The 13,513-nt window shown below is 33.0% G+C and overlaps 1 protein-coding gene across 19 annotated transcripts in view; it reads right to left on the bottom strand.

The window, feature by feature from the left end:
* Positions 1 to 4,414: 4,414 nt before the first annotated feature.
* LOC119085887 (sodium/hydrogen exchanger 3) overlaps positions 4,415 to 13,513 on the bottom strand; it is a 45,764-nt gene continuing 36,665 nt past the window's right edge. For 9 of the 19 annotated variants that reach the window (XM_037196404.1, XM_037196403.1, XM_037196411.1 and 6 more), the window contains 5 exons: positions 13,221 to 13,415; positions 11,876 to 11,953; positions 11,637 to 11,804; positions 9,746 to 10,088; positions 7,076 to 7,363 (listed from right to left, as the gene is read on the bottom strand). In XM_037196404.1, the coding sequence (XP_037052299.1) occupies positions 7,129 to 7,363; positions 9,746 to 10,088; positions 11,637 to 11,804; positions 11,876 to 11,953; positions 13,221 to 13,415 (1,019 nt within the window). In that variant the 3' untranslated portion in view covers positions 7,076 to 7,128. Of the gene's footprint in view, positions 5,681 to 7,075; positions 7,364 to 9,225; positions 9,571 to 9,745; positions 10,162 to 11,636; positions 11,805 to 11,875; positions 11,954 to 13,220; positions 13,416 to 13,513 lie in introns of those variants that run through there. The other 10 variants (XM_037196414.1, XM_037196418.1, XM_037196419.1 and 7 more) reach the window with 7 other exon arrangements.

Genomic DNA, 13,513 nt, shown 5'->3' with positions numbered 1-13,513 from the left:
ATTTCGATTAGAGTCATTGAGTTTCAATCGTCGAATGTGTATTACCTAGTGTAGTAGTAACCAATGGGCACTGCCCATGTATGTCTTGTATGATTGCAAATCTAAGTTGTAACTTGAGCATACAGTATTCAATTTTACATGCTTTGTCGAGGAAGAGAAAGAGATGAAGTCATAGAAATTCTTAGAAAACTACTTATATCTCAAAATGAAAGAGTCTTAACCCAAATAAAACCGTATCAGCCTTCCAATGATATCATATTAGGCCAATCCTTCGACGAAGAGAAATTGAAGTATCCTACCACTATCTACATTTGCGCGGCAATTTCATGTTAGAAGTGGTTTTGGATTCTAGGCACATAGAAATGATTAATCTGGAAATTGGATACGATTTCGGCAGGATGTTTCTTAAAAGAAATAATTTTTTGTTTTTCATTGGTTTAATCGTTCTACCTCACCGCATAAACGAACAAACAAAGCTCGCACATCTGCAATACCATACGACGTAAATTGTACAATTCGTTCATGGTTCTTCCATCTGTTTTTAAAACTCTCAAAACTTTGAACGAAAGATGTAACAGATTGAATATATGGAAATGTTCTTGCCATTTCTAGGAGGTTGGTCTGAAGCAGTTGGAAAACTAAATTAAATTAAGGTTCGGTACAGGTAACTGGAAAAGAATCCACCTCATTCAATCTGACCTATGGTCCGAGAATTATAAACAGATCCTGATTTTCTTGAACTGTCCGAAAATGTGATTGGTCTGATTTTAGGTTTAGACCTGACCTGGCCTTAAATTAAATGTCCTTGGTCGTTAAAATTTTTAATTTTTAGAACATCATGATGTGTGAGTGAAATCGGAGGCTATCAGGCAGGTTTGTATATAAAATCGACAACTAATTGTGTTTTACGCGAATTATAAACGAAATTGAAAACAATTTTATTTTATTAATTTCGCCTATGATGCTTTATTTAAATAAATATATTGTAAGTACATACAATACAGTAACACTTTTTGTCTTGTTAGTCTATAATAGAGTTTTATTCTAAGTATATCAATATCCAAACAATTTCCTTGTGCAATAATTTCCCAAGAAAATATCTTAATTTTCATTGTCTCATCACTCAGAATATTTTAAATTCCAATTTTTATTTAAGTAGGCAGCACAAACTTTAATTTAATTCAATTTTTGTTTATTTAATTTTTTTTTGTCTTCGGCGAACGTAAGTAACTTCTTCTGCTGGATCGTTTATCGTTCCGAGTAAAATTTTTCCTTTTTTTCTTAGAACTTGTTTCTTAATTGATTATTACACTTTTGTTTTTAAATTTTTTTGTTTTTAGCCTAATTTTCTTTGTTGTTAATTATTTTCCTTTATTTTCTGTTCTCTAATTTTTCTTATTGAGTGTATTTCGATGAAGGCGATTATTTAATGTTCTCTTTGTTTGTTCTTTCAATTCTCTATAATTTACATCATTTGTGCGTCACCGGCTTATGTCAAAGTATGTATCGAGCGTAGTAAGTGTGAGTTATCATCTCACCATACTTAGACTGGTGCCGATAACGCACTAGTGTCGTAGATATCCCTATGCTTTTTTTTGTGAACAAGAAAATTTACTTCGGTAAAATGAAATGTGACAAATTTCCAAAAAGCAAAAACAAAAATTTAAATGGAAAAATGCTTCAAGATTTTATTCCAGTTGCAAATCATTGAAATGCCAGATAATTAAATGCTAATTAATCAGTTTATTAAACACTAAAAGAGTCATGATATACACTTGCCCGTGAAGGGAAACGTCCGCAAAAAAAATCTTGCTTCGAGCTTTCTACCTTGAATGTTATGGTAATTGTACAAAGAAACGAATTGGTTCAATAGCTACCTACGAAAAACAATAAAAATGGAAGTGCTAAGTGTTCCATCCGCTAGCGGGAGGTAAAGTACAATTTACTAATAAGCGGAGGTTCATGCTACAGTAAACTGAGTAACTGCTTCCGAATTATTTCTTTTGGGTATCTCGTCGTACGTTTAGTCTACGATCTTCACGACCATCAAAAAGGTTAGAAAGTCGGTCGTTAAATTAATCGGGTTTCTTCTATCTGCTATTACTAGAGAAGAGTGTAAGCTCCAACCAAAATTAGTAACTACTGTTAGGGAACACTATATTTCCTTTTTCAAATTTCAAATTTTTAAAAAGTAAGGTAGTTAGCCAATTTCCTCATCCGCGGGCAAGTGTATGTATGTAATTCAGCTCTTAAAAAAGTAGAAAATAATCGTCGAACAATAGTAGTGATGTGTTTCATTTTCAGTTTAATTTCTTTTGTTTCATTTGTGTTATCCTCGTTTTTAAATCTATTTTAGCGAAACTTGTAAAAATAAATTTGGTTTCATTCGAAAAGGTTATCGGTTACAAAAATATATTTCATTTAAGTACATAATTCTATTTATTGTTTGTTTTTATGATGTATTAAGTACTTGAGTTTAACGGTTGTTTAGGACTTGAGTTTAACGGTTGTTTAGGACTTATTCTGCTGGCTTTTTAGTTCTTCTTTGTTTTACTCGCCTAACAATAAAAGTTGTCAGAACTCAATAGTTTCAAAATAAATCTGAATGCGTGTCTAGACAGCGTAAATTATTTTAACCAATTGAAGTACTTTCTGTAAGTACAAAACATATTAATGGAATGACTAGGTAAAATAAAAACGGCCGCTGATGGTTTACAAATTTTATATGCTTGCGGGAGCTGAGGTTATCTCCCGCTACTTATGCGGGAAAACGTATATATTTAACTTCCGCAAGCATATAAAAAAGTATCTGCAACTCGGGGAAAAATGTTTTTCAGACTCATGTGATTCCTTGTCTACGCCTCAAGCTACAAATTTCACACTTGCAGAAAAAATCCCGTAGTTGCATAATCTACTAAAATACTGTCAGTGTAGAGTTACGAAAGAGATACACAGATGGCGCTGATTCAGGGTCTCTTTCTCTACACCTCTATGAGTAATGTGTAGATATAAGTTCAAAATAAAAAATGATTTTCTCATCAGTGTGTCCCAGATGGAAACGTTTTGCGAAATGAATGGTTTTCGTAATGGTAACAATATTTTCTGGTATTTTTTCTGTTTATCTTAAATTAACTTTTGTTTTACTTAGTATTTGCATTTAAGTTCCAACTACTAAAACCTTGTTGCATCTACAATTGAACATTTTCATTTTATTTTTTTTAAATATTTATTCAAAAATTGCAAATAGAACAGCATTAATGTATGCGCACGTAACATTCATACACACACGTGAAATTTAACTTAAAAAAAAGAGAGTGAACAAATGCACTTAAAAATTGTTTTAACGTTATTTACCATGAGTTTATCCATCTTTTTTAATTGTTTCATTTATCATTTTTAAAATTTATTTTGGCATACGAGTAAAATCTCTAAAAATCACTAAAATCATGTCGGTGTGTCTGTCTGTGTGTAATCCATTACCACTGATAAATTAGTATTAAAAGAAAAAAAATCAAAAATACCCGATTTCTTCGTTTTTTTGATAAAACCAATCATCAATCCACCCTTTGTATTGTACAACGCAATCTCAGCCTATCATTCTCGTTAGTCAGAAGTGTCAGCTTTTATTTTGATTCTAGGAATTGAAAGAGGTTAATTAAGAAGGAACTGATCAAAACTCGAGGGTAGAACTGCATCAAACTTATATAACGTCTATTCAAAGAAGGTTAAAGGACTATTAAAGTCCATGCTGATAATATCTCATCAAAAACCATATTATCTGGAATAATTGAATGGACAGCGACGACAAATAAAAGAGATTAGCTCTAGCTAACGCATAATAAAATGTATGTTAAACTAATGAAGTAGAAGATTTTGCAGCAATTTACGTATAGGAAGTATATTGGCTATGGCTATATGATTGCTTGTAGTCTGTCGTTTAGGAGAGTCTAATAGTGGACGCTATTTTACTATAGCTGTTCTGTTAACCACATAGTCAAGGTAAACTATAGACTGAAAATTCAGGCTATTTAACAGTATCGTGAAATTAATTATCAAGTCTCATGGAAACTCTTGAAAATGATCAAAATTCTTGAAAATATCGAAATTTTCGTAAAATTTTTCATTCAGCATTAAATGGTTGAAGATGCTACGGAGCACGTTTCACAAAAATATATACTATGCTCGAGGGGTGACTCACTTCCATTTAATCCATTAAATCCATTAAATCCATTTAATCCAAATTTTTTTTTTAGTTTTACCGAAATAATTAGGCACCTAAAAAATTTGTAAACTACACTGAAAAAAAGTTTTTTCGACAATTGCTGTGTGCCGGATATTGTAACTGTATGCCTTATAATATAGGTAAGAGATCCATAATATTATGGCAACTGAGCCCATATTTGCTTGATATGGTTAATGTGCCTATAATATAAGCTGTATACCCATAATATGGACTAGAAACACATATTATCGGTACATTACGCATAATATAGCTGTATGCTTTATTAAAAAATATAACTGTGTGCCCCATATTGAGCAATTGTATGGGACTCATATTCATGTGAAAGGAACAAATCTTATGTAAGTGCGACTAAGTCTCGTACATATCTTTTCTTGACTTTTTGAAGGAAATGGAGGCTAGCTCCAGCCAACGAGGTGTTTTGGTAGTTCTTTTTGTTGATTTGATCGATGTACTGGTAAATACACCACTTCCTCGTAGTGAGCTAAAAATGTGCTCCTCGGCCGTAGATTGATAGGTGGTGTATTTTGCGTATACCTCTTGATCTGTGGCAGAAATGTTGGCTTTTTCTGTAAAGTCTCATGAGAGTTTTGCGAGTCGAAGTAAATAGTATTCGTTAAAAATGAAGAACAGTTAGTGAAGTAGAAGTAAAAGTGACTGACATTCGTGAAAACCGTCGGGCACTAAGAATACATAAGATGACAGTTCCTAGTCGGTTCCTAGCTTTTTCTGAGAACGCGGCTTTTGAAAATCATAATCTCTAGCTTCGTTGGAAATTCTTTTGATATTTCTTTTCAATTTTTTTTTCGCGACTTGTTTACCGCTTCATTTTGATTGTGATTTTTTTATACTTGCGTATCAACATTTTCTTAAACCTAAATTTTTAAAATAAAAATGTGCTAGCTTCCTTTGCAAAGAACTGAAAACACTCGGTGTTCAAGATTTCGATTTGGAAGCACAGAAAAATTATGTCAAATTTTCGGTCGTTTTTCTTTCAATTTTTAATTTTTCGGTTGTCCAAAAAAGACTTGAACAAATTTTGTTGATTTTTCTTTCTTTCAAAACAATTAAGTTACCAACCATTTGGTTGTTTTTCTCTATTTCGAAACAATCATGACAACCAAAGTTGTTCCATAAAATGGCTAAAAATGCTGATTGGTAAATGCTAGCAAATGTAAAATGTTTCATAAGTTTTGTTAAAAACTTCGTTGTGATCGAATAATATAGGGTAGTCCTCGGACACGCCTCAATGCTCGGACACTTTGACATTAAAAGTAAATTAATTAACATCTAGCTCGAAAATCTTGTGGATCACTATCCTTCAGTTGTAATCTGCAGTTTTCACTATCGATTGATCGTAAAATTGGATTCACTAGGAATACTGTGTAATTTTAATCATTGAAGCAGTGGCACCACGTACAGAAAAGTGTAATTTTTTACCTGAAAAATAGTTTGTGATGTGATCAAAACAATTCTTTTTTCTAGTTGAAAATTACTTATATTGCACAGTGTTATTGTTTTTGAGATTAATTAATGTTCAATTTAATATTATTTTCACACAAACACGATTAAAAACAATTATTTCTACGATTTCTCGGGTGTCCGGTTGATACAAACAGGACATTTGGTTTTGATTCAGTAGTCGGACTATATGGAAAACATATGAAGTGTCAAATTCAACATATGCCATGTTAATTACACCGAAAATGGTACCAAAATAGTGGGACTCAAAAATGCTTTGTAAATTGTAATTTAAATGGTTTTATCTATTCAATTTAGTGTTTTCACTTCATTTTTAGTGTATTTGAATGATTAACAGTTGACTTTTCTTATTTTATTGAGAAAAATCCGTAAAATTGTTTAATTCAATTAGCGTCCGAGCATTGAAGAAGAGGTGTCCGAGCATCAGAGAAAAGTGTCCGACGATTGGATTTTCATGTTCGGCCGAATGAAAGTGTTAATTCAAAATAATTCAGAAATAAATGATTTAATTAGTTTACATGAAACGAATTTTAATTAAATTTGTGTTTTGATGAAAATACAAACTATCCAAAATAAAAGCTTGTAACTTTGTAATATTTACACAAAGTCGAAAAAAAAGTTAATCGTCCGAGGATAGGTACGCCTACCCTAGCTACACAGTCCATATTGTAATAACAACGCTTCAAAATAAAAACATGTCATAGCACAAGTAAAGTTAGCACATCAGTAGCATAGGTTTCAGTTAGTTTCTCGGGTTAAGCATCAATCGGCGCGGTTAGTACTTAGGTGGGTGACCGCAAAAAACATGCAAAATAATAACATTTTTTTATTTAAACGTAATAATATGAGTGGTGTACCCATATTATAAATCACACAGCTGTATTATGTGTCTCAGGACTATAAGAAGTAACGCTATAATATAAGTAGTACAGCCATGTATATCCGGCATACAGCCATTTAATCCATTTAATCCATTTATTCCACTTTACACCAAAAACTTCTAAAAGTAGAATTTTACGCTTTTTAACGTTGTAGTATGAGTTGTAGTACGTCGTTCAATCAAAATCAACCATTTTTAAGACTTTTAAAGTATTTGGTAAAATTAAGTTTTTTCCTATTTAATCCATTTAATCCAATTTTTATTCCATTTAATCCATCTAGAAGTGAGTCACCCCTCGACTATGCTTCTGTTCGGGATGATCTACTATCAGAGTTGCAGATCGTTTGGTTTGGAATATGAAATTCTACTAAAATCAGTGGTAAATGATTTAACAACAAAATTTATAGTTGCGATTATCTACAAGGACCCTGTGGTATTGTAAGCGCTTTTCCATTTTCTTTTTTAAAAAAAACATTAAAATTAAAACTGACTAACGGTAAAATAACTATTTTTTACTTTTCCTTCTTTAAATATCCACCCGATTGCCACGGTTCGTCTCATCGTCATCGTCGTCATCATCATCATCATCATCGTCATCCGTTGAACTTAACGATAGTAAAGATGTTGATTGCTGTGGCGTTGCGTAATGACGATTTTGACGTGGTGTTAATTTCGGTAACAATGGTGCGGTTCGTCCTTTGGCCGATGATTTTTCTCGGTCCGGTAAGGATTTGGAATACATTTCTTCCGGAATTGTATCTCTATTTGGTGTTTGAGTTTCAAGATTTCGGTTAAGTGTTTTAGTTTAACAGATTTTCGTTTTAGTCAATTTCTTTACATTTATACATCAAGTTCATGCATTGTTACGTATAGATAATTTGTGCTTTTAATTACAAAATACTAATGTTGTATGCAGCTTGAATAACATGCAACATCGAACATGCACACAACACCGTTGATAATACAATAATAAAATAAAATTAAATCAGAAACTGAAAGGACATCATCAGAAATGCTGTGAAACAGTCAATATTTGAGAAAAAGGAGACGGCATCTGTTATCGGATGTAACGAGGAAAGTATGAGAATTTAAAACTGCTTTTACTATGCTTATACGGGTGGAATAGTCATACCAAATACCATATAAACCGTATGAATATTGAAGGAGTTTTGTTTGTATGAGTCGACCAACTGAGAATCAACTGAAGCGAATTCATATCTAGAATTTCACTGACGTCCACTGTAGGTTTTATACAGTAAAATGTTGCGGTAAAACGGATGAAGTAAAAGATTTCCTATCAAACACTAGATAGTACTTTGAACAAAATAAGTAACAGATTGATGATTTGCCGTTTCTAAAAGACTTACAACTAAAACACACAACGCAAATCGTTATAAACAGTATTTGTTGAATCACTTATGCAATATTTAATAAATAACGTTCTCAAATGAACGTATCTGGCAGAGCTACTCTGCAGTTGAAAATATCATCAAATAATACGTTTGCCAAAAATCTTGCCAACAGAGTCTGTATTTGATCGTTTTTAGACCTGTATACGAAAAACCGTGGCCTGGTGCGTCTATGCTAGATGAACAAGTAGATGAAACTATTTACACATAGGATAGAACTTACATTCTTTGTTTCACGGAATATTGAGGAGGCCGATATTAGTTTGGAAGAATTGTGACCTTGTCGCATATTTCCGACATCATTTAGGAAAAACGTAGTTCCTAACTTATGCTAAAAAGCTTTTTTATCGGCTCTTAACGCTTTGTAGTATTCGTTAGGATAATAACTATTCTTTGAGCCTTTTACGAGGGGTGGATAAACATGAAAAACAAGGTTCGAAGCGACCGAAAACAAAAACAAAACCTAAGAAAAACCACAAAAAACATAAGAAACAATAAAAAACAGAAAAAAAAACAGAAAAAAACAGAAGAAAAACGAGAAAAAACAACAAAAAACAGAAAAATAAACAGAAAAACAAACAAGAAAATTGTTTTGTTTTGTTTAAACACAAAAAGAGAACAAGAAAAACAAAACAAAACAAAAGAAAAACAGAAAAACAGAAAAACAAAATTTAAATCAAAAAAACACAAGGACGAATAATGTTTTTTTTTGTTTAAAAACAAAAGAAAACAGAAAAAAACAAGAAAAAATTTATTTAAAAAAAAACAAGGTCCGAACGAAATTTACGTTTATCCACCCCTCGGCCTTTTACACGTTGGAAGTACCTTGGCTGTCGTAAAAAGTTTATTCGAAAATACTGTAGTGGATCAAAGGAATTTCAATTCTTCCAAAATGAAAAGAATCTTTAAATGCGAACCTAGTTATCGTTAATTTGCGTAACGTCAGCATCATTCTTTTGTTACTTGAAGGTTCTAAGAGTAGGTCTCAAAAGCGTTACAACTGTACGTGCATATTCAATTCAACGAGTTTCTCTTGCTCTCTATTATTTACTAAATTTGTTCTTTCATTATCACTGTCTTCATGTTCGATTCGTCGTTACAAGCGTATTTGTACAAAAGCATTTCTAATTTAATTCCCACTCTCACAAAGAAATATTTACAGGAATGAATCTTGCTGAATCAGGCAAAAATGAAGGTTTTTATGAATGTTGAAAATTTTTTCCGCGCTGTTGGAGTCGAGTCAAATTCAATATTTCAGAAAAGCTGAATCGGAAAACCCTTCAAACTAAAGGAAATCTTTTACTGCATTTTGGCCTAATAAGGCAGACACTCTTGGGTAGCAAATGATAATGTCCTTCAGTTTCGTTTGCTTTCTTAAATTAAAATTAATTAAAAAAAAAAATTAAGTAAAATCAAATCACCCAAAAAGCAAAATAATATTTTTTCATAACGATAGGCATTATAGACAAGCTAAATTCGATTTTTATGCAATTGATGCGCTTGAATTGGTATTATGTCAATTTTATTTGTGACTGGCTCGACGTCCGGTCTCGATCAGTCTGCAAGGATAAGCGTATTTTGTGGATAAACATGCACATCCCACATGCTGGCTATTATAGTTTCATTATTAAACACATCAAAAAATGTTTTATCAATTTCATTATGCTAAGACATGATTCCCAAAACGTGAATGGTGACAACATACGAATGTAAGTCTAGTGTATGACAACTTACCCAGTCACTTCGAGCAGCGAGCCGCGTCGATTGTTTCGGCGATGGCTAGCCGTCACAGCAAACGGACCCATATGACTAGGTGTTGAGTCTAGGAGTAAGGCACCAGTTGGATCTGTTTCGGTTTCGGTTTCGGCGATGGGAGCAACTCCACATATCGACGCTGAACGACGATCGGGCCGAGCCGTTGGTGCACGGAAATTCGGTGTTCCCAATTCGACCGATAATTGGCCAGCAAGTGTCGGATCGGAACCAGCGCTGGTAGCGTCATACGATCCGGAACCGGAGCTTTCACGTCGGAAGAGACCTATCACAGACTTAACCGGTCTAGGCTTAGATAGCCCACCTTTTGTTTGTTTTGTTTGTGTGTTGTATAACGAAGATAGGGGAGGTGAAAACAAATGCTAGTTAGGTGCAAGCTAATAGTGTTTACTAATCAATCACATGAGCGAGACTTTGCATTTTCATTTTAAACAAAAATTCTAAATAAATTACGGCTAGTGACAGTGACAATGGCTAACGTGACGTGACTAGGCATGATATTCAATATTGAGTGCAATGTTATGGCGCACCGTATGCAATTTTCTAATTCAGCCGACAGTCAGAAATGCGAAAAAAAGGATTTTCCACCAGTCACAATCTTTAGGTTAATTAGTAAAATATTCTTGCACGCAAAACTATTAGTTTAGTGCGATAATGGCATCTCGTGCTTTCAAATTCGTGGCAATTTCTATTTATATATCTAACTACACTGAACATGTTAGTTGATGTCATCTTTTATTGTGGTGAATATATCAGAGTTTCGGTTGGGGTTGAGTCTGTTCTAGTATTCGAATTTTTAGAAATAAGATATCTACGTATAGGAAGTTGATTTACCACAAGAAAATAGCTCCTTACTGATGGGGGAAAAATAGGGAATTCCAACAAGAGTCAATTGTTGATTTAGAATTTTAAATTTTTCCACGATGTGAACAGAGATTTCTCATGTTTGCGTCAAGCGAAAACTCTGTTTTTCATGAAACACGATAAAAACATGTAAAGCAAATGTTCACAAATCCTTGAAAAAAGATATGATTTTTTGGTCATTTGATGCAAAACGTTCACCTTCGGGAAAAAAACTGGAAATTGCATTTTCTCAGGTGACTTGGGCAATCAAATCAATCAATTTGTATAAAAATCTTACGTAAAACTTTAGTGAGTCATAAGCGAAATGAAAACCGCTTGTGAATGGAATGTTTTACATTTTAATAAAGGTTCGCTAACAGAGTACGAGACGAATTATTGTGTAATTATGTAACTATTCTGTTGGTAAATCTACTGGTCGAAAACACGCAATTGCAACTTTGATATTTGCTTCTATGTGCCGTTCGAATATATGTTCGGGTCGTTTAAAGTAACTATCTATTTTGTATAAAGCGAAGACGATTTGTACTACTCATCGATAGGGTTAGGAATAACAATTCTATTTATTCAAAGAGTCACAATTCAATAAAATTAGGACATCTGTCTAGCACATTTCAGAGATTTTCCAGCAGCGCAAAGAAGTATGGTAGACAAAAGGTTTTCTTGTTGTTGGTAATTTCGACCAAGGGAATAAGTAATAATTAAAATTAAAAATAATAAATCACATCAATCATGCCACAAAGCCATAAATTGTTTTTTGTTAAAATGATTTCAATGAAAAATGGATCATGTATTGTATTCTGTATATAACTGTAAACGTTTGAGATGCCATCGTGATCGACTATTTAATATAGTCGATGTGGAAAGCACATAACTAGGGCACATTTTCATTCAACTATACTAAAAAATTTGAACGTTCAATAATGTGCCCAAGCTCGGTGTGTCGTTTACTTCAATTTAAACCGAAAAATATAAAAAAAGACTCTCATACCTAAGAAAGTTGCACTTGGTGAATTATACGCTAAATACTCTTTATTTGAAGCCCACGCAGGAAACTCATTTTGTTTTAATGCACCACCATTATCATCGTCTTCATCATCACGCTTCCAAGGTAGCTGCGACTCAATCGCTGTTGGTGTCATTACTCTAGTATTTTCGCCTTTTTACAAATACAAGTAGTTCGAGATTAATGTTCTGGATTCGAACGATTAGATTAGTATCGCTACTTACTTTCTGAATCTCGTGACAGTCTTTTATTGACATTTTCCTCAGTTCCGGGAATAGGAACGTTATCCGATTTTTCGCCAACTAAAAATAGGTAAATAATCGATCTTCACAAAACAGTTACAACGCTTGAAGATTTGCTAGCTTGGTTGTAACTGATATTAGTTTAGTTGTTAGTTCTATAGATTAATCGCATGCAAGTACATTCAAGAATTTGTACATTTAACATTCAAAAGGAAAAATTAACACAAAATGCAATAATCAAACAGATCCTCTAAAACCGAAAAGGACACAGGAGAAGTAACGTTTAATTCCAAAGAAAGGTAAAAATTAAATGAATTTTACATTAAAGCCGTTGAGTGCGATAAGAGTATTGTCAATACTCTCTCTAGCAAACAAACTACGTTTAATAAGGTGGTGAAAGAATCAAGTAGCCTTTGGAATTTACATGTAAATTACAGCGTAGTCAGTGAAAATGTAAAATAGTGTTTGTAGAATACAAAGAAATAAGGTGTGAATTTGACAGAGAGAATTGAGAATTTGGTTGCTAGAGAGAGTATTGGTATTGTGCATTATTGATTGAAAACATTTTTGTTTGCTTTGTTATGGCATGGTTCCGCGAATTGACATCAGAAAGCTCATCGGTACTAAAGAAACGAAAAAAATAAAAAATGGAACCTTGCACCTTAGCCATAGCATTTCACATTTTTTAAATTTATTTTGAGGCCACTACTGCCAGTGAAGTTGTAAAAAAAACTTTGACATGAATGGCTGGTCATCTGTTAACAATAATGAAGTACAAGATTTTATGTCACATATTATACGAGCTTACGTTTGAAGGAAAGAGCTGCTTCCAAATTCAAATTACTTTTAAAAAACAATCTGATGTCACTACCTTCATCTTCCATTTTATTACAAACAGGAAAGATGAAGCAAAAGAAGAAGAAGTCATTACATTTACGTATACGACCGTGCGAGTCAATAAACGCCGAGCTTTAAGCTTTCGTGAGACTTACGAAACTGGATGGATGAATAAATGTAATTAAATGTTACTTCTCTCCTGTTCATCCGAATTGTTGACGGAACAAAATATATCGTGGCGATGCAACTGTAGAAACAGCATAGCATACAAGAACGAAAAAATGAAAAGAAAATTGTAACAAATAGAAATAAAAGAAACATTCCAAAAATGCTGAGAAAACGACTGCGACTTGTTCTCATCATTTTAACAGAAAACTAAAATTCATTTCTAAAATAAAGTCCTTCTTTCACTATATGAAACATAACAAAATTTAGCCATCAAATGCTCGCATGTTGAGCTTAATTCTTTTTTTGTTTTAATTAAACGTACCCAAACTTTGGTACGAACGATCTCTACGCCAGGGAAGCATTAATTCAGCTGCGGTTGGTAAAATTTCCAAAGCAGACTTTTCCGGACTTGATTTTGTCGAGTATTGTTTAACAAAACGTGCCTTAGATGCATCAAATCCCGGTAAACTTGAGATGTGGGCTATTAAGGAATTGTTATTGGCACGATCCGAATCGGCTATAAATTTTGATTGTATGTTGGATTTGATGGATTAAAAATGTTGATTTTGTTGATTTTGAAATATTTTGTTTCTGTTTAAAATAAAAGAGACAAAC

This window comes from Bradysia coprophila, chromosome IV (assembly GCF_014529535.1).
Source record: "Bradysia coprophila strain Holo2 chromosome IV, BU_Bcop_v1, whole genome shotgun sequence".
Taxonomy (NCBI): domain Eukaryota; kingdom Metazoa; phylum Arthropoda; class Insecta; order Diptera; family Sciaridae; genus Bradysia; species Bradysia coprophila.
The sequence above is the reverse complement of the archived record's forward strand: the minus strand, read 5'-3'. Positions and strand labels throughout refer to the sequence as shown.